General features: G+C 41.7%; 1 protein-coding gene across 1 annotated transcript in view; it reads right to left on the bottom strand.

Annotated features, from left to right (window-relative positions):
• lmbrd1 (LMBR1 domain containing 1) overlaps positions 1 to 25,951 on the bottom strand; it is a 49,419-nt gene that overhangs the window by 7,959 nt on the left and 15,509 nt on the right. The window contains exons 6-14 of the mRNA XM_084470308.1: positions 24,609 to 24,697; positions 18,664 to 18,737; positions 12,361 to 12,486; positions 11,319 to 11,471; positions 8,582 to 8,646; positions 8,322 to 8,424; positions 5,513 to 5,617; positions 5,153 to 5,302; positions 4,901 to 4,973 (exon numbers count right to left, since the gene is read on the bottom strand). Of these exons, the coding sequence (XP_084326434.1) occupies positions 4,901 to 4,973; positions 5,153 to 5,302; positions 5,513 to 5,617; positions 8,322 to 8,424; positions 8,582 to 8,646; positions 11,319 to 11,471; positions 12,361 to 12,486; positions 18,664 to 18,737; positions 24,609 to 24,697 (938 nt within the window). The remainder of the gene's footprint in view (positions 1 to 4,900; positions 4,974 to 5,152; positions 5,303 to 5,512; positions 5,618 to 8,321; positions 8,425 to 8,581; positions 8,647 to 11,318; positions 11,472 to 12,360; positions 12,487 to 18,663; positions 18,738 to 24,608; positions 24,698 to 25,951) is intronic.

Here is a 25,951-nt window from a genome sequence, read left to right as displayed (position 1 = left end):
CTCGTCTCTGTATGTATTTCAAAGAAGAGCCCGTTGCTAGGAAACAGACGGCAACTGGCTGCAGTCCGTGGTGTCAAAACATTTCCCTATTTACAACTTTTTTTTTTCCGCCAAGACGTTAAGAGGACAAAAAGAGTGTCACATACCCATGTATAAAAACAAGGCTTTGTGTTTACAACACGACACAAGTAAGTGAAGCTCAACCAGTCAGTCCGTTACACAGGGATGACAAAAAAAAAAAAGTAATTGAATACAGAACCAAAACTAAAGAAGTCATGCCTCTAAAAAAGAAAAAAAAGAAAACATAAATTGCCTCACTGGATGTGTGTGTGTGCATCTGTGTCTTTATATATGTTTTTTGCTGCGAGGAAAACGAGTGGGCCAACTGGCTTTTGAATTGCATTTGCTTGAAGAAATCCATACAAATCAGCAGCACTGTGAAGGCCAAACAAACAAACAAACTATTAAAATCCTTTAAATGTATGGTGGAGGATTACAACAATGTGACCTACTAAACCAAACGTACTAAACCACGAATCAGCCACACACCGCTGGCTTTCACAATTTGTATAACAGGCACAAAATACAAAAAAACTCCTGAGAAGGGGTACACCACCTACTGTAGATGGAGCTACCTGTGGCTCCTCAAAATGGAACGCATAGAGCAGTCAGTCTCAAACAATCGACATGTTTCTTCATCAGAAAACCTTTTCCGTACGCCTTGTCTCTGCAGTCCCTGACAACCGAAGACTTAAAAGGACTTTGGTGGTGTGTGTGTGTGTGCGTTTAACGTGTGTGCGTGTGCGTACGTGTGCGTACCTGTGTGTGTGTGTGTGTGTGTGTGTGTGTGTGTGTGTGTGTGTGTGTGTGTGTGTGTGTGTGAGGGGAGGAGGAACCACGGCAACGCATTCCAGCGGATTCATCTCCATTATGTTGAGTAAGTGACTAATGGATGGATAATGACCTCCGCACAGATAATGGGGAGCTTGGCACAAAGCACCTGCTCACCGAGATGCGAGCGCCGCCAGACCGCCGTGATGCACTGACCAATCGGCCCCCAGCCGATCGGCCCCCGGACCGTCTATGGATCCCGCCTGCTGTTCTGGGGGGCCGGTCTGATCGGAGACTTGAGTTTCTTAAACTGCCTGGTGTTGTATTATCAAGACGAGTTTAAACAGGACAAACGTGGAGAGGCTCGGAGGGCAGGCCGTGTGGCAGCCCCTGTGGCACACGCCATTGTTTCACTCTTTTTTTTCTTCCTTCTCCGTTGCTCCAGGCATCTAGGTTTCCAACCTTTGACGTTAGTGGTACCACTACATTGTCTTGGTCGTTGAGATCTTTCACACACCTCGTATGTGAATGGTAAAGAATAGGGTGAACACGCATGCAGGGGATGAGCAAAGAGTGCCAGCGCCCCCCTTCATACACGGTTCATATTGCAAGGAGATCACAGCCACTGGGAGACGGCGGAAGGGAGAGGCTGAGCTGCTCACGCGCCCAGCTGTGTTTGTTATGCAAACACAAATTAACACAGAACATCAATGGAAAACATTACAATGGAAAACGGTGAACGGCGAAAGGGTGCAATACACAAAGCAACGCTATTTTTGAAATGATAACTAGCTATAATGCTTCATTTACTGAAAAATATAATATGTTAATTTTCAATCGTCTATATTTTTAGTTTTTTATTGTCAATTTGTCTATTTCAAAAATAAATGCCCTCGAGCCGGCTGCACTACCATGGAGCACCACCACAAAAAAAAACTCATCGAGTCATTATCGCATTATCGGAGAAAAACATCTTTTGATGGACTCAATTATCGTGAGAGCAGCTCTAGGAACCTAAAGGGTCGGCCAAGCCGGTTCCTATTTCAGAGCGATAGGACAAAAAAAAACTCAGCATGGTATGAAAGCGTAAGTGAACTCCCATTTCAGTGGGTTTGGGGAGAAAGACTTTGTTTTGGCATGATTGTTCGAGGAAAGAGGGGGGGATGTGTTATCACCATGGTTACGGCCCACAGCACACTACTTTTCAACCCTGCTTAGGACGTTAAGTTAGGACCGTTGTTGTGTATGACAGTATAACGAGTGATGATGACTATGCAATGGCCCCACACCGGGTAATTATACTAAAAGGGTCCGAGAAATGTAACCAACTCAGACCGGGCCATCAACAGCAACGTTACTAAATAAATGACACCAATATTCAAACCCAATCTATGAGCGTCTTTTGTTTTTACATACCAACTCTATCGCTTATAAAACGACTTGGCCAAAACATGTTAATGACTCATTACGCCATCGTGTACGAGACAAGATGAAAATCACTTATAAACGGGTGAGCATCTTTAGCGCACAGAGAGAATTAAGCACCTCTACTCCCTTGCTAATGGCTAAACCGTTATTTGTTGCAATGCTTGACTTTCAACCCACTTTAGAACCCACATTAGAGTACCAGTCCTTGTTCAATCTTGTAATTATCTAATTCAACGTCTGCCAGTCAGAGGTTCTCACCCTGACCCCAAGATGGCATTTCCACGAGACCAAAAGAAAACAGCATTTCACTTTGTCTTATCTAAATATCACCACTTGTAGATTGGTAAAAGAAGATAAATCCACTGTGTGGTATTTAACCTCACGGTTATCAGGCTTCAGAGCAGGTGTGATGATATGCAATTTTATAGTAATAGATGATTTATTTATCAACCTTGGGATATTGCGATAAAAATATCCAGTTTCTTTGCTGCACTTTTCTAGTCGATTCACAGTTCGAGTCACAGTGCAACTGTAGCATTAAACGTCCAGAGCTTGTGATATATACAACAGTATTGAATATATATATTTGGTTTTTTTATAGCCAGCACATAAAGAAGGAATATGGAAGGATGTTAGGGGCCCGGGTGTATGGCATTACAAGGCAACACGCTCTCTCCAAGATTCACATGAGGACACAAAATAAAGTGTGACACTTGTTGATCTCTATGAGCTTCGCTTTGTTTAAATACTGTCTGCAATTACCGTCTTCAATGACCCAGTTCCATGAGCCTTTGTGATCCAGCAACAAGTGTCTAATAGCTTTTGTATAATAACCATCTTCAGAACTGTGTTAAAAATAACCAGAATCAGACTACCTTTCTTAAGGAACCGGGCCGCCTTGTTCCCTAATGATTGATGATGTGTCTAATTATTTAATTATGAAACAGCTGGCAAGAATGTCGATGAAAAAAAAAGAAGATTATTATGAAAACGATATTATTTATTTTTATATTGACACCAAAATGGATAGAGTGAAAGGGGAGAGGGAGAGAACGAGAGAGAGAGGAAAAGGGATGGAGGCAGATTCAAAGGGAGAGAAACACAGATAGACAGAGAGCGAGAGAGAGAGAGAGAGACAGAGAGAAAGACAGAGAGAGAGAGAGGGATGAGACGGATTGGAAAGGAGAGAGCTAGAGAGAGTATTTATTTTTATATTGACACCGAAATGGATAGAGAGTGAAAGGGGAGAGGGAGAGAACGAGAGAGAGGAAAAGGGATGGAGGCAGATTCGAAGGGAGAGAGAGAGAGAGAGAGAGAGAGAGAGAGAGAGAGAGAGAGAGAGAGAGAGAGAGAGAGAGAGAGAGAGAGAGAGAGAGAGAGAGACGGATTGGAAAGGAGAAAGATAGAGAGAGAGAGAGAGACAGAGCGAGAGAGAGAGAGAGAGCAAGAGAGAAGGACAGAGAGAGAGAGCAAGAGAGAGAGGGATAGAGACGGATAGGATGGAGAGAGAGAGCGACAGAGCGAGAGAGAGAGAATAGGAGACTGAGACCACGAGAGAGAATCATAGACAGAGGGACTGGTAAGACCATGCTAATCAACAATGTCCCACCTTTACAAAGCCTTTTGCTTTCAGAAGGGCTCAGTATGCCGTGGCGTCCTATCCTCACCCAGTGCTGAGCCACCAGCAAGCGGTCTGATCTAATGTTATCCTCCCCGCTGACAGTCTGATCTTTCTACACTGTTTGGTGATACAAAATGTGCTCCATACCGCAAGGCTCTGCTCACAGTCCCAGCCATAGAGGCAAATAACAGTCGTTGTCACAAAAGGCACAAATACTGCAAAGCGGCCACCTTGAGGCCGAGGGAGAATAATCTCGAGGTGAGGGTGCTCCACTTCCCGCTGTAAGAGTCTGGGTTTGATGCCCATGGTCCACAGCCTACCTATGAGCATCCTTGAGAACAATGCCCTAACCCCTCAGTCGTGTCAGATAAAAGAGTCCGCCAAAGGAACAAATAGTCAAAAAAAAAAGGCGATGCAGGAGCAAGGCTGTGAATTTGTTAGTTATTGTTATTGGTTGTTAAAGAAACACCAGATTTTGACAACGATTTAAGTCTTTCTATACTTGTAAACTATGTATTTCAAGAGCCAGTTTGTCATGAGGCTCACTCATCTCCGAATCTAACCACATGACAAAGACAGGGTTAGACATATATGTGATGTAGTGAACTTTATGCCAGGGAATGACGCACATAAATGATGCGATTGCGTAAGCATTTCTAACCAATAACTAATTACCAAGTAAAGCCTTTGCATTAGAGGACTTGCACCATTTATTTTCTGATAAATGGAATAGGCGCCATGCATGGACATTTGTGTCTTCATGGTTTATTAAGCATAATGTTTGTTGCCGATGGGGTAGCAAGAGGCGGACGAATGCATTAGTAAATATTTACCCTTGGTATTAATTAAACTGTTAAATATTAAATGATTATATCAATTACTGAAACACACTCACAGTGTGAGTTCTGCCAAGGACACAAATGGGACGGGCCCACCGTTTTCATCCTTAAATACTGTTGTCTAGTTGCTGGGGGATGCTTTGTGCACAACCACGTCTTACGTGGGAGGAGACCGCCTTACCTTGGGGGGCGTCAGCATCGCAGACCCTGGTGGTAAAGTTCCCCGTGGCCTCTCCTTGTTGGGGCGCGTGGCTCTGTTCCAAACACACCGCAGACACGCATGCTTTTTTTTAATGCAACGTCGCTCTTAACACATTCACATGAGCACCATTGAGTGATTCAGCAAACCAGAGCAAGTCCGTCTTCCAGACACTTCCCCTCACGGTGAATGCAAACAGAGCCTTAATCAGGGCCGTTCCAGTGGTGGTCGTACCTCGGTCAGGTACTTCTGACTGCCGTACATGACGTACTGCGGCGCCAGGCTGTAGATCACGTAGCTGGTGTGGAGGACGATCAGCAGCAGGATCATGCACAGGAAGAGCAGTGCCTGGGGACGCGTCTTCTTGGGCCGAATCTTGTACAGCTGGAGGAGAAGGAGTTTCAGTAGTAGTTTTAGTAGTAGAAGAAAAAGAAAAAGAGGAGGAAAATAGAGAAAATGAAGAAGAAGAAGAAGAAGAAGAAGAAGAATAGGACGACGAAGAAGTAATAGAAGGAGAAAAATATGTCAGAAATAATGAAAAAACAACAGTCCTAATATTTAAAGAGCTATGTGCTTGGTGCTGTCACTTTGTACCCGTATCCAGAAGAACCAGATGCCCATATTGCGGATGCCCGCCATTGAGGTGAGCACAAAGTAGACGGTGATGACGGTGATCAGGATGTAGTCCAGAGGGAAAACCTGAGGGGGGGGGGGCAAAGAAAAGGTTGAGCTCCGACTCTCTCCGAGGCTTAGTCATCAGATACAAGGTTATAATTACATCCTGAGGGGCAAGCGAACGCATGAAGATAACGGCCAACATTCTACACCTCTTTCTGGTGTGTGTGTGTGTGTGGCGGTGTGAGAGATGAACAATTATTAAGACCACAGCGCACACTCCAGGCCAATTAGTCCTGAGAGGAGACCAGTGTTGTGGTCCGAGGCTACATACAAGTCAGCATCTTCTTGGTGTTGGGAGTCTCACAAACTGTCCAGAGATAGCCCATAAAATGCCTTGATTTATAATTGATGAACTAGATGGAAGGCCACAGATGACTATGGACCCTGTCAACGTAACTCTAAAGAGCACGAAAGTTGAGATTGCAGTTGCTAGTTAGATACCACTTAAATACTTAAGTTGTGTACTAGCAGAAGGTAGATAAGAGGGGATGAAGTTCCTTCATCCAAACCATCTGATACCTCTGTATATTAGGCCTACAACTCCATAACATACTAATTTATGTATGTTTTTTTTAAACAAAGTAAGTCTGTTAAAGGTGCAGTGTGTAAGATTAAGTGCCATCTAGTGGTGAGGTTGCAGATCACAACCAACTGACAACCCCCCCCTCACCTCTCCCATTCCAATGAAGTAGGAGAGGCTACTGTGTCCTGTACTGGCCTGTAAGGTGCCAGTACAGTGCGGCAGTAGCTTAGGAGGTAGAGCGGGTTGACTAGTAACCGGAAGGTTGCTAGTTGGATCCCCGGCTCCTCCTAGCCGAGTGTCGAAGTTGTGCCTTAGCAAGACACCTAACCCTGACTGCTCCCGACGAGCTGGCTGTTACCCTGCATGGTTGACTCCGTCCTTGGTGTGAATGTGTGAATGACTGGTTGTTAGTCCCTTTGGATAAAAGCGTCAGCAAAATCCCCTAAATGTAAATGTAAATGTCATTATCTACGACAGCGCCAAATGTCAAGGGATTCCTTGATAGATATATAACTAGTATTTTAGTTATTTAGTCTGTAACACTATGGGTCGTGGCCTTCAAGTAAAATGGCAATAATAATAAAAAAATCAATCGTCCTTTCTAGAGCAGTTTTTCATTCTGGGCTAGTGTAGAAACATGGTGGTGCAACATGGCAGGCTCCGTGGAAGAGGACCTGCCCTTTAAATATATAGAGCTTATTTTAAGGCAACAAAATCACAGCAATTCATATTTTTACAGGATTACACACAAATTAAAACATACTTATGGATATAATAATATTCCATTTCTGCCAGGTCAGTGCCGCTAGATGAAACTATATTATGCAAGCTGCACCGTTAAATAAAGTGGCATTCTGCTCTATTTCCACAAGGAGAATATATTGTCGATGGCCACACTAATGGCTGAGGGTCATATTTCTAAATATTGGCCTCAGACATATAATCAATTCCACTATCCAGCCGAAGAGTGCCCAAATTGTTCATTCTGTCAGTCATTCCACTGTCTGTATGCTTGTGTGGAATGAAGGCTTCAACAGTAGTTGTTATGTTCAGCTCCTAGACATGCGACTGTGACCCAGACCATGGCTGCAGGGCGACTCAAAAGCACTGGCATTAAATGGAAATGATAACAGTCACAGTTTTACTTTTTATTGGTAATTGTAGTTTTGGCAAAATGTGGCAGTTCTAAATGTGGAAACTAAGTGCTTCTTTGGATTAATAGTTGTATGTACCCTGAGAGTGTACCATATTTATGATGTTGATGATGCAAATAAATATATGTATTATGGGATAAAGATGTTGATATCTGTCACCTACGCTATATGTGAATGATTTATGGTACCGTATAGTGTCGGGAATCCACAAGTTATTTTAAACATAAGAACGCCATTTCGGTGTTGATTTGAAGTGGGATTTAAACATTGTTACCTCAGTAGTAAACTGCAATGTTAAAATATGCCCTCTGAAAGCTGAATAACAAATGCTTCACTGTCATTATTAAGCCAAAATGTCGAAACTAAAACTGTGTGGCTTTGACAAATTCGATTAAAAGGATGATGCTTCTTCATAGGGTTTTGGCCTCAAACTGTTTGTTGTATAAATAAAAATAGAGTTAAAACTACACAAAACAGCACTCAGAAGTCACCATGTACTTACAGACTTCCATTATATCAATTGGCATTTCATTTGGGAAAGGTCAGGATTCGTATGCTTATTTCCAATGTAGTCTCAACATGTGTTAGGATTGGTGGGAATGTAAGGCCCACTCAAATGGACTTGGTGATGCAAAAGCTACCAGTCTAGTTTTATATTAAAACAGAATGTGTCATTTGTCGACATAAAATCAAATCAGCTATATAACAGGAGTGCAGTGCTGGCCTACCAAGTTAAGATTCCAAGATAGCATGAAACGGAATGGTTGATGGCTCACTGCGATCAAAAAAACGGACAAGGTTTCGTGACATAAAGGTCTGTGTGGGCGTGCGTAACATTCAAGCCACACATAATATCAATGGCGGCCTTGGGGCATCAAAGTACCGTGTTGCTATGGCAAATCAAATCCAACACACTTCTTCCCTCCCTGATCGTGTAATCACGCCTTAATATCCCATTTGTTTGAACTGTAGATGCGGCGGTATGACGGCAGGGAGACAGGTGGCTGTCACTTGGTCTTGAAGGTCAGAGCGGAGGATGTATACTCACGGGCTGGAGAACCAGAAGCAGCTCATTCAGGGGATTGGTCAGATTGGTGCCAAAGATAATGAATCCAGAGCTGATGCCAGCAGAGTGCAGTGCTTTGTCCAAACTGACACACACACACACACACACACGCACGGACGCGCACACACACACACACAAAGAATTTCAGATTCAATGAAAACCCACTGCATGTTGAGGTGAATTAGATTTGACTTGTTTTGGATTGAACCAGCGTACTGTAACTTGTACCGCCCTCCACTTACTTGGAAATAAACAATGAAACGATGAACACCAGCGCCACGATGATGAAGAAGACACCCAACAGTATCTGCAGGAGGAGCATGAGGAGAAAAGAAGCACAAGAAACACTGGATGAAATGAGGAATATCAATAAATAGAAGGGACAATTCCTTGCTCTCTGAGCTCACTCCATAATAGGACAGCGAGCTTCTAAAGTGGACCTGCATATCTCACATTTGGGACATGTTGTTAAGTCAAGACCATTTGGCTTGGCACAGTGCAGTCTGGCACCACTGCTCAGGGCGACAGTAGGAAGCAAAGGCACAGTTCAGACAGAGCAAATTAGGTGACAGGAGGAAGGCAAGCATGCCTTTACATCTGCTCTCATTCAAATGGCCTTCAAAACCTTGTTCCCTGCCTTGTTCCTTACTTTGTCAGAATCCCGGTTCCTGGTTTTTTACATGTATCGGTATCGGGCGACTTTATTTTTTTAATTATTATTATATATTATTATTTTATATATATATTTATACCCGGCATGATTTACAGACAGTTCAATAAATGTTCCTTTTTTAAATTGAGACTTATAACATTTGTTATCATCAGTGTCATATTTATGATGTAAATTGAGGGAGCAAAAGCAGTATCGGCTTAGCCTGGAAATCCAGACCCACATCCGAAAGCTGTAGGGTTTGGCAACGAGTAATGAAAATGGCCCAACTCGAGGGGCGGCACCAAGCATGCATTTGAAAATATCACAGCACGCAATTGGATAACACTACGAGCAATCAGAAGAATACAAGGGGTGACGTATCCAGACCAACGGAGCTAACCAATAATTAAGACTCTTGCCGTATCCGGTCGGTACAGAAACTCTTTTGGCCCGCCTATATCAGATACACCGATGTGATTGGTTAATGTTCTGGGGCAGGGGAATTGGGGAGTGAGTATATTGCTCGTTCCCAGATTGACTCGCTGAGCAAATTCAAATTGTGCTCTTGCGAGAACTCTGGATTTCCAGGGTAGTATTGGCTCAAGAAAATCGGTATGAGCATATTGGTCATTGGCTAAGGCTGATGAAAAAATCTGTATCGGTCCTAAAAAAAATCCATATCGGTCGATCCCTAATCACCACCATGCCTTTCCTCAATCTGGTTGACTCAATCTTCTGCCCTCCCAATCTGGAAGGGCAGAAATATTGCTACGATAAGGGACATGTATGTTGAGGGGTACAATGCTTCTTTCCAACAACGGCAACTGACCAATGATCTGCCCGCAGCACATACTGTACATATGATTAGGAATTTTATAAGGATTCATATTCCGCATTTTAAACATGAGCCCAAACATAACACACTAGACAGCATCCTTTGTCATGCACCTGGCAAATAGGGATCCGTCTCTTTTCTGCATGATACTCTACAGGCCAGCGTAGTAATTTCAGACGTTAAACAAATCTGACGGGGAGCAGGAACTCAATACAGAAATCTCTGAAGATGCCTGGGAGGCAATTCTTGATAGAACACACCATAGCTCTAGAAATACCAGGCACAGCTTAGTACAAATCAAGGTAGTTCACAGCCTCCATTATTCAAAGTCCAGGCTTCACGCCATATATCCCAATGTCTCCCCCATGTGTGACAAGTATAAACAAGAGGCTGGAACTCTCACCCACCACCCGTTCTGGTCCTGCCCAAAGCGAAATTCCTCTTGGACTCATGTTTGACATTTCAAAAGGCATTAAATAAAACGATTGATCCAGACCCATTACTTGCTATATTTGGATCAGTGGTAGTTAATCCTTCCCTTAATAAATATGATATGATAAAGGGGTAAGCCATCTCCCTCCTCCTGTATGCTGTTGGCCAAACGCCTCTTCCTACAACAGTGGAAGTGGGAGCCTAGCCCACGATTTCAGCATTGGCTTAGAGATCGGGGGAAGTTGCTCCACATGGAGAGACTTTTCTATAAGTCTACCAACAGAGGAATCATCTTCCTGACAACATGGCAACCCCTATTTGACAAATGGGCTGCTGCCTGTGAGAAAGCACACGCCTAGCTTGAAACCCCATGCACCTGAACACATTAAATAAAAGATTCTGTTTTATTTAACCTCAATCACTGAACACTTTGTACATTATGAAGGGTGTCCATGTTCCCATCTTATGCTGGCATTGGAATTATTACTACTTTTTTTGTTTTTGTTTATTATCTCCTTGAGCCGATGACATTGTGTGTGGGGCATGAACATTTGGTCTCCCAGGGTGGGGGCAGGGGTGTTTAGATGGGAGATGGGGTGGGCTTGGGTTTGGGTTTGTTAAAGAAAATAAACATGGAAGGTAAAATCACTTGTATATGGACTGTCTTGCATTGTTCCTAAAAAAGGAAGAAAAGCCATCAGTTAAATGTAGGTTTAAAACAAGAAAAAGTAATGTGAATATGTATCCACCCTAAAACTTTCTCACCCACTCATAACCTACTATTTTAACCTATTAAAAGTGCACATTTTGCAACAAGGTGAATCCATAACGCACCAATCACATTAGAAAAGCTTAATTATTAACATCAAAAACAGTCAAAACGATGTGCAAAAGGTATCAGGCTGTTCCTAAAACACCAGCGGGACGCTTAATCGCTGCCATCCGCCGAGGACCAGAAATTGGTAACAGCTGTTGTGAGAAGAAAAGGCCGGTGAGCAGAGAACCAGGTCTAAGTATAGAGGGGCAGGGCTGAGGTACTTATTCCTTAGTCGAAGCTCACCTTAAAAGGTCTGAGCGCACTGCCCACTTTGGTACAGCAGTTTCTCTCGGCTATCTCCAGATGGCGGCCCCGGCGTTGGAGAACCTGCAGTTTGCCCTCGAGCGTCTGCAAGCTCCGTCTGTCCCTGGAGGAGAGCGGCCGTCCGTCCTTACACTGGCCATGGGTGAAAACATAGCATTATTTAAAAAAAATAAAACTGGGGTTTTAATAGATCATTGTGGGTAGGAGGTTCCGCGAGGCGGTACCACAAAGTGGTACCATTTCAAGGGTGGACATATAAAGTGAAAGTAGGATGTTTCAAAGACAAATTGTGTGGTGGTGTTGTTGCTCATAATAACATATGCGGTTCTTTACAATGTAGAACCACTCAAGTGAATGCTACAGTGAGGGCTGCTGTCCACAATCTTTGTGACACATTTGTAGGCCCTTTTGTATCCAATGAATGCAATACATACACACACATTCAAGTGAGGTTTCTTTAGTAATAGACACTAGCATCCCTTACAATCTCTTATCACGGGATCATATGGTGCAGCGGCTTCAATGGCTAAGGAATTGTCTAATTTGTATGACTAGACTTGGTCTGTGCATAGTGATGAAACCCACCGTAAATGTCCCTCTTTGTTAAGAAAGAGAGGCACATAATTGCAGTAAACGTGGGTGAAGCCTTGCGTTACCTGGTTTCATTTCGTCCATTTGCAGATTTAGGGACTAGGGGAGATTTCCTTGCACTAGCGCTTGAGAAGTTGCCACTGGCAACTAATGGATTACTATAATTATACCCCATTTATCCATGTTTTTTGCTCTCGTCCTTGACAAAGTAGTGCCGTGCATCCCTACGCTGTAAGACGATCATAAAGGAGATGCGTTGAGCTGCATGAGTAGAGGTGGACGTTCCTGTCTTGAGTCATACTTTAAGCATTCCTCCTGAGGAATTTGTGGCCATGGTCGATGTATCCCGGTAATAATCTACTCATAGGGGGCTAACACGTTAACTCCTGTGATGTGCTTGATATGATTTTCAGCAGCAAAAAAAACAAACCTTGGCTTTGAGTTTCTCAATCTGCTGCTCGACGTCTTCGATCTCGTCTGTGTTTTCGAGGAGTTCGTAGGCCACACTCCTGGTTCCCTTGATCAGATTCAGAGGCAGCACCGACATACCGTAGGCCTAGAGAGAGCGAGAGACAGAGCGAGAGCGAGAGCGAGAGAGAGAGAGGCCTTTATTAAATCCCCATGTTATTGTCTGTGTTGAGATGAAACATACGTTTGATTACACGTGCATCCGCCCCCGCCGAGGCGGCCCTGCTTGATGACAAACCCATTGCAACACGTAACGCATAGCAACGGTCTAATGAAGGGAAACGTCTACACACAAACCCCTAACAAGCACTCACAGAGCAGGGCATATTTAAAAGTCATTGTTCTGTAGAAAAAAACATTATTTATTTATTTATATTTAATGTGCAAATCTAATATAATTGTGCCAGGGTTATTGTTAAATGTGTAGCAAGCGTTTGATGACATTAGCCACTATGACCCTGCTGTTAATTTACAGCTTAACAGTGCCCCCATGTGACAGCAATACCCCCTACGCTGTGGAAAACAAAAATGTATAAATATGTAATGGGAGAGATGGATACAGTGTGAAGTGGGTGCTATGTAAAGGAACATAAATAAAGAGCAGTCATCAAGAACCATCAGCACCATCATTTAATGCAGATCAATAGATGAGACATTGAGATATAAAGACAGAAAAGAAATAAAAGGGAGAAAGATAGAGAAAGTTCAAGACAGATAGATTAACATACATAGATCAAGATAGAGATAGATAGAGAGGTAGATAGATGGATCATTCGATTTAGAGACAGATTGTGAGACATAGATACGGAGATAGGTATAGAGATAGATGGATAGTCAGATATAGATCAATCGATAGAGAAAGCTTGAGGGTTATAGATAGAGAGATAAATCCAAAGATATAGTCAGATCAATCAATAGATCGATCTAGGGCGAGAGATATAGAGAGGTAGATTGATAGATATAGATGGGGCGAAATATAGGTCAAAAGATGTAGACTGATGGATCAATAGATGGAAAGATAGAGAGTGATAGAGACAGAGAGGGCCAGATCAGAGGGAAAGCAACAGACTGCGACGGACAGACAGCCAGAGAGACGAGGACATAAATATGACTAAAAGGTACAGAGGGTTGGAGTCGGCCGTCTGGCTCAGTATTGGCTGTTCGAACTTTAATTAAAAATGAGGGACATCTCCGATACCGGGAAAGAGATAAATCAATACAGGATGAAAATAAACGTCATAGCCCGCTGGTGTGCTGCTCTTTCTGGGTCCAGACTTGCCTTTCCCTTGTTGGAACAGAGCCACTGTTACAATTCATAAAAAAACAAAGGGTCCATTGACGCAATTAAACCATAACCCTGTTTGAGGGACACGCTTCATATTTGTCTATTAAAAGGTTCGGGAGGAAGGATTGATTGCCGTGTTTTATCTTCTAAACCAACTTTGACTAGTTTTTGATGTGAGGTGTAGCATTAGGCGAGCCACGCGGGATACTAAGTCAGGCTAGACTATTATTAGTCGCTGCTGTGGATCTCTGCTACAGGCAATGTCGACTCCTGCAATGAATCATGGAGCTCTTAAGGCCGAAGCATGTCCCGAATATCAAACGCACTCATAAAAGGAAAACCTGTCCCAGATCCCCCAAGAGAAGCACTTCCTTCTCCTCTTCCATGCGTGAGAGAAAACGCAATCCTGGAACAGGTGTCGCCTTGTACACCCGGCCAGACCCGATGCACGTCGCCCAGACATAATAACTACTTATTAGGCGTCTGATGAAAACCCATTGAATACTAATTAAAGTGAGGACACTGTACAGCTGGATGGGGTGAGGGTGGATGAAGGAGGCTGGATGGATTAATTTTAAATAGTGTAGTGTCACTGAGGAATGGCTAAGCAGGTAATTGCAAATTGAGATTGGGCCTCTCGACAAGCTGCATATGGACGCCGCACAAAAGATGTGTTTTCAAAGCATTTCATTCGGTGTGTTCTACATGCTTGTAATGAGATGAGAGTTACACCGAGCCAAGCATGAAGGTATACAAGGATTATTATTTTTTTCAGGGAAAGCCTTTGCAAGGGCATTTTATTGGTTTGAATCAATATATTAACGCAGACAATGCAAACGTTGATTGGGTTAAAATATAAATTATATATATAAAAAATACTTGTATTGGGATTACACAGCAATTGGAGCAGAAATGAGTTAACATAATACGCTGTGAATAAAGTTAATAATGAATACGTTCTATATTAAGAAGGTTCCCTCTCCTTTTATTAAAGCTTGAGTGTACCAGTAAATAAACTTAGAAAACCTAACCCCTAGCCATTGTCCAACATAATGTTGTTTTAAACCTGCACTATGTTAGTTTACCCATTAGCATCCTCTAGTGGCTGGAGTTGTTGCCATAGTTACAGCAGGGGGGGAGGGGGAAGGGGGGCTGTCCATGAGTGCTGACACAGTATAAAAGAACTGGGACTTTTATTCATGCATCACTCCCCTTTACTTTACAGGTGTTCCTAATAACCGTTAATTAGCCTACAGTAACGATCAAAAGCTGTTAACTCATCAGAAATACACACGCCACCAAAGACACTGTCAGCAGACTATTATTTCACACGCTGTACAATGAGTGGAAACATGATGTACATGATACAAAGTAGCTGACCTGCGGAAACATGTAGACCTTGACCAAATACCAAGCTTGTGTGCAGGAAAATGTTTATGTGTTGCTTGGCAACAGTCCAGTCCCAGTCCAGTTATGGAAGTATTTGTGTTGGCGGAGCCACATCAATAATTAAATACACAAACAAATTGTGATCTTTTGTCGCTTATCACTGTGGACTATTCAATGTTGTTGTAGAACTGTTGTGTGGCTGTGATTATCTTGGTCACTCAGCATATCTGCAACCGAGCCACAGCCGGACTGATGTACAGTACAACAGCACTCGTTATCACTTGTGTGATATTGCTGAAATATAAAACATGCATTTTAGGTGCTTTTTCGACCCGTCTAGAGAAAAACCGACTTACCAACCCAATTATAGGTTTGTATTACCGTATTTTTGGAAAATAAGGCCATGTTTTGCATCCCGATTTTAAGAACCCAAAATGTAGCTGCAGTTTATTTTTCGTTGCGGCAGTTTGGTTTTTGCAAACATCAAAGAATAAAATCTGCGCCGATTTCAGTGATTTGTGCTGTTTGCAAGTAAAAGAAACTCCTAAAGAAATAAACATTGGTAACTGACTAAAAAAAACAAGGCTGATTTTTTTCCAAAACGTGCTCTCAGTTCATGAACGAGAATTGAAAGACTCTTTTTTAAGTAATTACTTGCAAAAAAAGAAGCCTTGTTATACATACAACCAAATTTTACCGCTACTGTTACTGGCTTATAGAAAATGCAGCTTTATTTTAGAAAAATACAGTTATCTGAGCATTAAAGGTGAAAAGTAAGTAGTAAATACTTAATCATCAAAGTAGTAAATACTTTAATGAAAACAGTTGAACTACTGGTTACTGGACCAAGCCAATAAAGTAACTTCAAAACAACTTTAAGTATTTGATTATTTCATCTGCAGTTATTTCGGTCAAAGTTTACCACTTGTTAGCCAAAATTTCCATCTCCTCACCCATACTCTGAAGCACTGATTCTAAACAGCCGGGACAGAATGTAGATGTGTTTGTTTCCAAGTATTGATTGGGGAGAGAATGGGACATGAAAGGGGAACGGAGAGTGTGCGGAGTGGCTGTGCATTTACTTTTACTAACGATTGCTTTTAACAAGGTTGGTTGGAGGTGCACTCCCTGCCCAGGAGTTAAGGAGGAGCCCCATTATAGTGGGCCAGGCAATAAAAGGTTCAGTAATTGCACTGCTTTCATTGTTCCCACACTTAATTACTAATGAGAAAGTACCACTAAGGAATATTATGTAAAAAAACAAAGTTCATTATTAGCATTGATAATAGTATAATTATTACTATAATTATTGATAGTATTTTAATGGATAGTGTTATTATTATTGATAATAGTATTCTTATTAGTCATAGTATTATTGATATTATTATAATTAGTAGTAGTTTTATTATAAGTATTATATACCGGTAAGCCGTATTTCTATTATCTTTGAACTTTTGAATTAGCCCCAAATTAATCTAAGAAGGGTACCAGGCTATAGTATTCAGAACCACAGCCCTGGGCAGGTCAACTGGAACACCATTAGAACAGCAGAACACTCTGTTGGCTTCGCTGTCCGTTTATTTACGGGCTTGCTATGGTACGTACACGCTGCCCTGTAGTGGTGGGGGAAATAAAATCGATGAAGGCACCTAACCATAACCTTGTAGGACATTACGGGTGTTTCATCGTTGAGGGAAGGCCTTCTGAGTTCTGTGGAGCTGCTGCTCACACAAACTGAGATGGATATAATGTAAACGGGATATACATCGGAGCATTTGTTGTGCATATGGACATGCATGTCAATATATTAGATTGATGTTGAACATTGAGGTTTTATATGCATGTATGTTATACATAGTATTAATATAATAAATATAGAAGTATTGGCACTGGGGAACCATTTATATATGACATATACCATGGCACTGGAAAAAAGCGAGTGCTGGGACATGTGTTGCTTTTACATTTACTTAAGGTGGAATGTCATGTGAAGTTTACATCTCAGAGAGTTGTTGAATTAAGCGTAAGTGGTTCTGCACCCTCAGAAAGCAGTGATAAATTAACCCAGGAGTCATGGGTACCCCTCACTTCCATTAGGCTAATCATGCATTATAGCAACCAATAGCAACACATGGTAAATCACTCGATACAGTTCTAGCATGGAGGGGATTCGGCAGTGTTTGTCCTTTTTTGCAGAAAGGACGACGTATAAAAGTGGGTAAAAGGTTTTTCATTAATTGACAAAAGGACATTGTGTTTGTTGTGTGAAAGAAAGTGAGAGACGGAAATAGAGAAACCAAGAGAGAGATTGGGGGGGGAAAGCAGAGAGAGAGAGAGAGATCCCAGCTGCTGCCATATTTCTTTGATTGACTATCAAAACAAAGCAGATCGAAAAACAAAAGCGCCCCAGGAGTTTTGTTTTCCACAGGGCACTCACCATGCCCATAACAACATGGGGTTTTTACGCAAATCTGAGCACATTTACATTTACTGTACCTCTAATTATGCGCTCTATGGAAAACGGTAATCAACACCGTCATGGAACAGGAGGTAGGTGTCGGTCCTGAAGGGGGATTGCTGCTACAACCGACAACACAAAACTTTATTTATTAAAAAACACTAACATTCAATGTAGAATTTGTTAAGAGAGCACTGCTTTCATCTGAGAGGAAGCTGGACAAATCAAGGTCAGCTGTCAGCACCTGTACTCAGTACTCACTGGCGGCTTTAAAAACATGTGTTGCCATTTCGCTTCCCTTCTATTCCCCAGTAGCCGGTGTGCCTGTGCGATTGTGTACTAAAGCCACAGGCAGTTTGGGCTGGGTCCCCGCGAGATGCCGTGTTCATGTTCATGAAAAATAGACTGTATATTATTAAGACGTACACCACCGTCTATATTTATCTAGGTGAAGCATGAGAAGTACAGAATACTGCAGGAATCAAAATACGTATTAATAGACAGACTGAGATAGTTGTATATAAAACAACAGCAGATAAGTGGGAGTGCCAAGGGCTCACATACATCAATCAAAAGCCCCCCCACTCACAACACTGCAGTCTCACCCATTGGATACATGTACTGCCAGAGGCTTTTAGTCTGGAGATATTGTTAATGCTGAGCGTCCACTCCATCTCTTATACCCAAACAACAAAGCACACGAACATAGGTAATGAACAAACAGCTGTAAGCGGCTGCACAAACTAAACAACATGCAGGTTCCCTCAAGTACCCTTTGAGAGGAGCCCTTGTTAAAGGGCTCTTAAACAAATGAGACAATGTCAACAACGTCTACAGAACTAGTAAGGAAGCCCTTATGGGAATAAAAAAAAGCCAGCGGGCCCCGTTTTGTAGACCATTTCTCCAAAACCATGTGTTCCCAGTTCGACACGTTTTTGCAGGTAAACAGGCAGCTGCAGCCGAAAGGAGACCGTGTCCCACTAACTAACTGGGCTGCCGTCACATTTGTTTGGGGGGGGGGGGAGGTGGTGGGGGACGTCCTCCCCTCGGATGACAAGCTCCGGTTTGTGTACGGATTTAGCCCACCCAAGCACGCCACAACAGACAAACACCTGTAGACTGTCCCCACTTACCGTGTAAGTGATCACTGCCAGCATACCGATCAAGGTCAAGGAACTGATGGAGAAAGACAACGCAGGCAGGCCATCTGCAGGTGGAGAGAGGGAGCGAGAGGGTGGCCATTAGAGATTCCACGCTGACAACTGACAAAGGGACACCAGTGCCCAAAGGTACCGAAGTGTGCCAGAGGTTAACAGCCTTTTGTCATTTTTAATGTGTGCACTGTACTCGGGTGTTTTCCCTATACTATGGACATTAGTGGGTCATCTGGCATGACCAGTCATGAATTACCAGCCACTAAACCTTCTAGTTGACCCAGACAAACTTTTAGGTTTTTAAGCAGCAGGCAGACGCCCTCCATTCAGAAGGGTGCTCTTTGTTAATTTGCTAATAGAATAAATATAGCAAACCCTTTACTTTATGTCCTAGTATAAATAATAATAACAGGGCCTATAGTTGGATACGATACAACACAAACTTGGTGCAGTAAAAGCTCTCCATGCCCCAAGGTTATACACTGGCTAATCGTTTCGCTATAGGAATTAAGTCAAATTACATATCGAAACAGGGAATAATTGTATTCTTAATAGAGTAATTTATTTTTGTCATTTATCTATCCATTATCCAGCCTCCCCCATCTTATTAAGGCCTTTGGCATTCCTTTGTTTCGGCCGGCTCTTTTGGTACCAGCAATTGTCAATTTCTTTCACAGAATATAGCAATGAAAAAAGCATTTTCAACAGAAACTTGAATTGAGTTTTGCAGTGGAAACAACAAGGTTGTTTCATTCTGGGATTGTATCTGATGGTGCAATCTTGAAGATTATAATGATTACACATGGGACCTGGACTCGCAAGTCCAAGTGTTGCATGATTCAATAGAGGAAAAGAAAAAAACATTATGTTTCTTAGTTTGAATAAAATCACGATTTTCCCCAAGTATTAGACAAAAGCACACAACACAAATCTCAAGAGATTCCGAGCCACACTGCACAACGCCGGGCCGCTCGTTAGTCCAGCACGCCTCCGCGCCGCCCGCTATTAAGAGACGGCGTATTAAAACGCCTGTTTCATTCTTCACTGTAGTTTGACTTGATGCATGTCACCTTTGATTGAGATAGCAAGGGGACCACCCATCAGACAAGGGCCACAGTGGGTGTCACACCAGCTGTCAAAACAGGAGCCAGAAGACCGGGATTGATGAAGAGACATCGGGCAGCTCTCTCCCCCGTCAGTGTCCCACCTGTCAGTGCGCTCCGACTGAGAGCTGCACGCCTCTCCTTTAAAAGCCACCCTTCAGTAATTTTGGACTTTCTGAGCTTTTTGATGTTACCATGCGAGTGATGCCCCCGCTGCTATGATTGATTCTGTCGTCATCGGTGTGAATGGTTTTATGTTGTTTTCTCTTTTTTAAATACGCACTTAAAAGAAACAAGATCAATATTTCAGGTACTTCTGAAACTGTGAAAAGGTAACAGATTATTATCAGCGCTACCAGTGTGTTCACTTTATTGATGTGGTAGCAAAGGATGAGAAGATGTTCTAGGAATATCATATCGTACGGAGCAGTTCACTACAAAACTCTGTTCACAGTTACAATGTTACGAAAAGAAGTGCTCTTCTACTAGCCATCATTACCCAACCATTGACCTTGTTTCTCAAAAAATAGTTTACTTATTTTGGAGACGAAAAAAAGGAAAGAGATCAAGGACCAATAAGCAACAGCGTTACTGTCTACATTTGTAAATCCTTCCCTTGTATTTTAAGCCAATATAAATGAATCTTGTACCCATTGATAATCTAACATATGTAACCCCGTTTATCTGAAAGGCATATTCACCAGCTGTCATTTTGATGGCTTTTCTTAACAAAGTCTCAATATTTTCCTTCCATACCACTTTTATAACACAGGGTCAATGTCACCTCCACTGAGTTAGGTGAAATACTTGGATGCTTTTAGATGAAATACTGGCAAGCGCCTAGTGTAGAGTCTACTGATGCATCTATAACACAGCCTCAAGATGTTCCAAATACTTGGGAGAAAGTCAGGTTTTCCAATGTCTCTCACTTTTCTCCACAAAACTAATTCATGAACCGGCAGTACACCAGAAACATTGGAGTGCATAGCAATTATGTGTTTGATCCAGGAAACCTAGCTGCTCCGGAAAAAGTCCTCACAGGGGCTTTCTGTAGTTACAAAATCATTAGAAACATAAACAGTCTTAGCCATGAATGAGTTGTTATAAAAAACTACATTTAAAAGACGCAAGACAAAAGTGTGGGAAAATTAAGATTAATTATATACCCCAGCCTCATTGTATTTGTGGAATGAATGAAAAGGCTGAAATGTGGCAGCAGCTGTGGGGATTACCATTTGAAAAGATGTTTCCAATGTTTTATGGAATGTTTTTTTTGTTGCATGAACTTACTTGCCTTGTTGGTTGTGGTAAAATGGAACAATGGCTTCATGTTCAGCATAGACAAGCCCATGGAGTCAGCACAAAAAAAATTAAACAAGGAGGGACGCCGTTTTGTGTGAATGTTGTTGGTATCTGGTGCAGATTCTAGGGGGATTAGACATTGGGAATATTGTCTTTTATCGGCGGGACCACATCTGCACATCGCACGTCGCATTTTCATCAGCGATGGATTGTTGGGGCCCTTATCTTGGTTGAATTAAAGCCCTCTGGGCCGGTATACATGCCAGAGACTTATGCAGGGAGTGTTTATTAGCAAGGTACTCCAGCTTTAGAACTCAGCTTTTCGCTTTCAAAGTACCATCATGCAACCAGGGAGACAAATGATTGTCAATTGTTTTGAATTGCTTATAATCCAAACCCTTTGACGTGTGTATAGTGCACACACTTGAATATGTTCATATGCGGAGAAAAAACTGATGGGGCAGCGAGATCTTCAAGTCAGATATGGAACATAGGATGCGAAAGGATTTGAATCAAATGGTCTCCCATCTCAGCCAGCTACAACGCGACACGTAAGGGAACTAAAGGAGCAGGGGACCGAGATCTGTAATCTGAATTTATTTTGAACGTCACGTGACTTATTGGGAAAAACAGAATATCGCACCAACATGTCAAAATGACAAGCCATAACCCAGATAGCATATATAAAAACATGAACTAAAATATTTATTTTCTGCTATCTGCCTGACCCATCTACTGTCATTTTTACAATTCTACAGTTCCTGTGTTGCCTTGGTTGTGGTGCAGCCTTTTGCTGAATGCCAAGTAGGCATCTTTTTTTTTGATAAAGTCAAGTCTAGCCATGGGTGCATTTGAGGACATTGTGTATGTTTAAACTTTGGAAAATGAATGAAAATATTTCTATTGCTGTAACAGCTGCTGCAATTCTAGAAGTAGACAATAACATAACAAAGGTGCTGAGAGAGTTTTACTCTGCAGTAATACCCATTGTTGATATGTTTTAATAAGCTGAATAAGCTGAAGACAGCTGTGAGGGAGAATAGCTAAAACTAAATTGTTGTCACCTTGGTAACACTTTTTCTTTTTACAGGTCAAAACTGCGTAGCAAGAATAAATTGCTCATGTCCATTGAAATTGTCTTGCGTATCATAGGAGTCCCTGGAGTTTTGGATGAGGGATATGGAAACGGCATCCATTTTAAGTCCTCTTTAAGGACATTGGTTCCCTCACTGCAAGTCAGAGAATCACCAAAGGCTATCATTGGATTACTGGGAAATTCTGACCCCTTTCTCCCATGTAGGCTTAGTGGCTTGAGGGTGAGTCACTCTCTTATGGTTTGGTCTAGTACAGTGGGAGGAATATGCTTACTGTGCTTCTGCTATAGAATAACCATATACAGCTTGGTTCAATAAATATAGAAATATAGCAGGCCAAACGTATACACCTAACAGAAATGCATTTAGTGGTCTCTAATTTAGAAGGCAAATAATGAAATGAAAAAAGAGAATGTATAATGCTGGACTTATCCTTTACATTTCAAATTGAGATGGAGACTCCGACAGTGTTCTTTTAACTAAGATGTGCTGCCAGAGACGTCAGTAACCCAATAAGATGTCTGGCTTTTAAAGTAGGGAGGGAATATTGTAATGGTCTCTTCACTGGTCCCGCCCGAATTAGCAACTTAAATTTATAAGGAATTCTTCAGCAAGAGCTTTTATAATATTAACATAATAACATATTCAATCAACCAGCCTTTTGTCATGATGAGAACAATAACAGAACTGTGTCCGAGCCAGGGTCGGCAAACATTAAATTGTTTCATACACTTAATTTTTTCAGTTGTCATGTTGATTTATATTTATTAACATACTTATTTACTTATAATATGGACCATACAGTGGTGACTATAGCTATAAGAGCTCTGCAGGTAAATCAATATATTTAATTATTTCTCACAGAATCGATATATCTTAATCTGAACAAAGTCAGCAAATATTGACGATACCAATTTTGGTCCACAATATTAATTTCAGCTATGATAAAACAAACATTAATTAAATTTAAAAGCAGCATATCTATGGAAATGAAAGCAAGAGAAAGCCATACAGTTGAAACATATATATTATAGCCAGGTTCAGTTGATTCTTCATTTTCTGCTTTTCTTTTTCATGTGCATTCAACATCACTTGGCCACCTCCTTCTGTCATACCAGCAAATTAGCTGCTTGCAGTAAACAGTGTATTTTAGAGTGGATGGATGGGCTCTTGTTTATACGCTCACTTCTTTATTTATATAGAACAAATGTGCTGGCTTTCCTTATAGCATAAGTGCATATTCAAACGCTGAATGCTTGGCCATAAGATATATTTCGCTGTATTCAAAAATAGCTGAGAAGCCTTTCCATTGTACTGTTGTAGGAAGGGAAAACAAACTTTGTTGTTCGAATTTGTTTTAACTTTTCTTCTCAAATAAATTAAAGAGATGCACACACACATTTGATCCTATGGAAAGGCTAGAATATATATTAAGAGCATTAACAGCATTAAAACTCTGCGTTTAGTAGGAGGAAAAAGGGTCTGGATTTGATTTGATCAGTAATGACTGATTGCAATGTTGCTTCTTCATGGATATTAAAATGTAAGTTGAATGTTTAAAATTACTTAAAGAGAAAACTGCAATAATGCATAATTACATGCTCTTGTTAATGATAACCTAACGCCAGAGTTGAATTGGCTAGTTATTTAGAGTTCACTCCGGCATGACTGGAGTATGAAGACAAATCTAATGGTCAGCCAATTTAAAACGGCGGCAAACTATTTAAGCAACACAAAAGGTCAGGAGGCGTCCTTAGTGTGAGTGTATTTTCTTTGCTCAATTAGCTTTCCATATGGAGAAGGAAGGGATGGGGAATTAGAAAGGAATGATCTTCACTTTTTCTCCTTGGCAGCCCTGCAATTTCCACTGTGCTAAAAGAGGATGGCTGGGAGGGGCCTGCCGCCGTCTAACTACACAGTGTGAAGTGGCAGATGTGCCCACTTCCTCCCTTAGCCTCGGATGGCTTAAAGCCGGGAGGATTGGAAAGGCCTACGCGTCTGCAGCTACAAAACATGAACACGAGCGACCAGAAATGCTTACACAGGGATCTTTCAACTTATTATATGTCAAGCAAAGTGTGGATTCTAACCTAACGGGTCCTCAAATGACATCTAAAATGTGCAAACGTTTCAATAATGCGCATGATTTGACCTTTCGGCTTTGTAAAAGGCCAAAGGGATACACAAATGCACCGTTCTCTCAGGCTCGCTGGAAAGGCATCGCCTGAGATGCAATCCTTTGCAGTTTGCACTATTTACACCGCCTGTTCCACTCAGGACTGTGTTCAATGAGGTGCTAAACCTTGATATCCAACAGATCAATTATGATTTCAACAGAGGACTTCATGAAGGATCCCCTCCCTCCGAAACAACACAAATACGAGCCGCGCAGGACACGTGCGGTACTAAGCCGAGCTGTACTTACGGCTGCTCCCCAGCTCCTCAAACAGGTGCTGCACCTTTTCCCACTGGGTTGAGTTGGTACTGGGCGGGGGGTCAAGGGGAACAAAGGCTCTGTAGAGAAGAAGCATGTGTCTCAGTACCGGACAAAAAGCACAGCACAAAAAGGGTTGTACTGAGGTGTTAAAAGCATATATCCCAGAAATGAGCTTGCTTTTTAAAATTACAATTGTTACTGATATTATTTTCAGGATTCTGGTCTGCATTCTATTTGTGAATCACGTATGCAAGTATTGAGAAGCTTACATAAAACGTAAAAAAAAAAAAAAGTCAAAAATTCAGCATGTTGTTAAACAGACTCCCAATGTATAAGTCACTCTAATCTTTTCAAGACTTACAGAGTTGGAGCATGTATGCAAACAAGGTGGTGTATTTGTTCACTGATTTACAGCGAGTTGTTCATTATACATTCACAATTATAATTAACATTATTTAAAGTTGGTCTGCATGTGCTATGTAAATCTGCATTCATGTGTTTCAAAAGTGGTGCCAGAAGCAGGGCTGTCTGTTGGGAAGATCCTCAACATTCCCTCAGCAGAACAAGACAGAGTGACAGAGGGGCGACAGCAGACTGTCAGAAGGGACAGAGAAGACTGCTGTCAATGATGGAAGTATCCGGATGTGCGCCGCTATTTCCAGCTAGCTGTTCCAAAAATTGGACTGGGAAACAACTTTTTGGAACCGTGTTCGGATTGGTAACCAACAAGAGAGGAAATGCATATCACATGGATTTCCCTGCTTCTTGAATAACATCCTTTGTGAAACCACACAGTAGCTATCAAATTGAAGATGGTGTTTACTGATGAAACAGCTGTTATTTATTTATTGTAGCGGATTTGACTCTTGAGTGTGTGAAATATAAAGCAACTGGATTTGTGTTCTCGGTTGATCTCTGTTGAGGATGTACAATCATTGCCATTATTCCTTTTCTGAAAGACATTCGCCCAAATATTAAGTTCCATTTATCCTGGAACACCTGCCTTACCTTGTGCATGCCGAAGACCGAACGGCCCATCATTTAAAGGTATCATTTGCCCTTCAAGAACATAAAAATATATACTTTATGAAGACCTCACACAACGGCGAATAATTCTAGCAGGAAGCAATTGTTGTCATTTGATTCTTTCAGAATCTTGTTATATGAAGATTTACTTCATTTGGTCGACTGGATTTTTGCGGATTTGTGTTTTCTGTTTTAATGTTTCCCATATTAGGATCAGCCGTTTCGTTTGCAAATGTTTCATGAAGGAATGTATGTCTACCTTATCGTGTGCCGAATCACTACCCAAAAATGTGTATGATTAGAAC

This window comes from Micromesistius poutassou, assembly GCF_964030765.1.
Source record: "Micromesistius poutassou genome assembly, chromosome: 7".
Lineage (NCBI taxonomy): Eukaryota > Metazoa > Chordata > Actinopteri > Gadiformes > Gadidae > Micromesistius > Micromesistius poutassou.
Note: the sequence above shows the minus strand (reverse complement) of the source record. Positions and strands in the feature narration are given on the sequence as shown.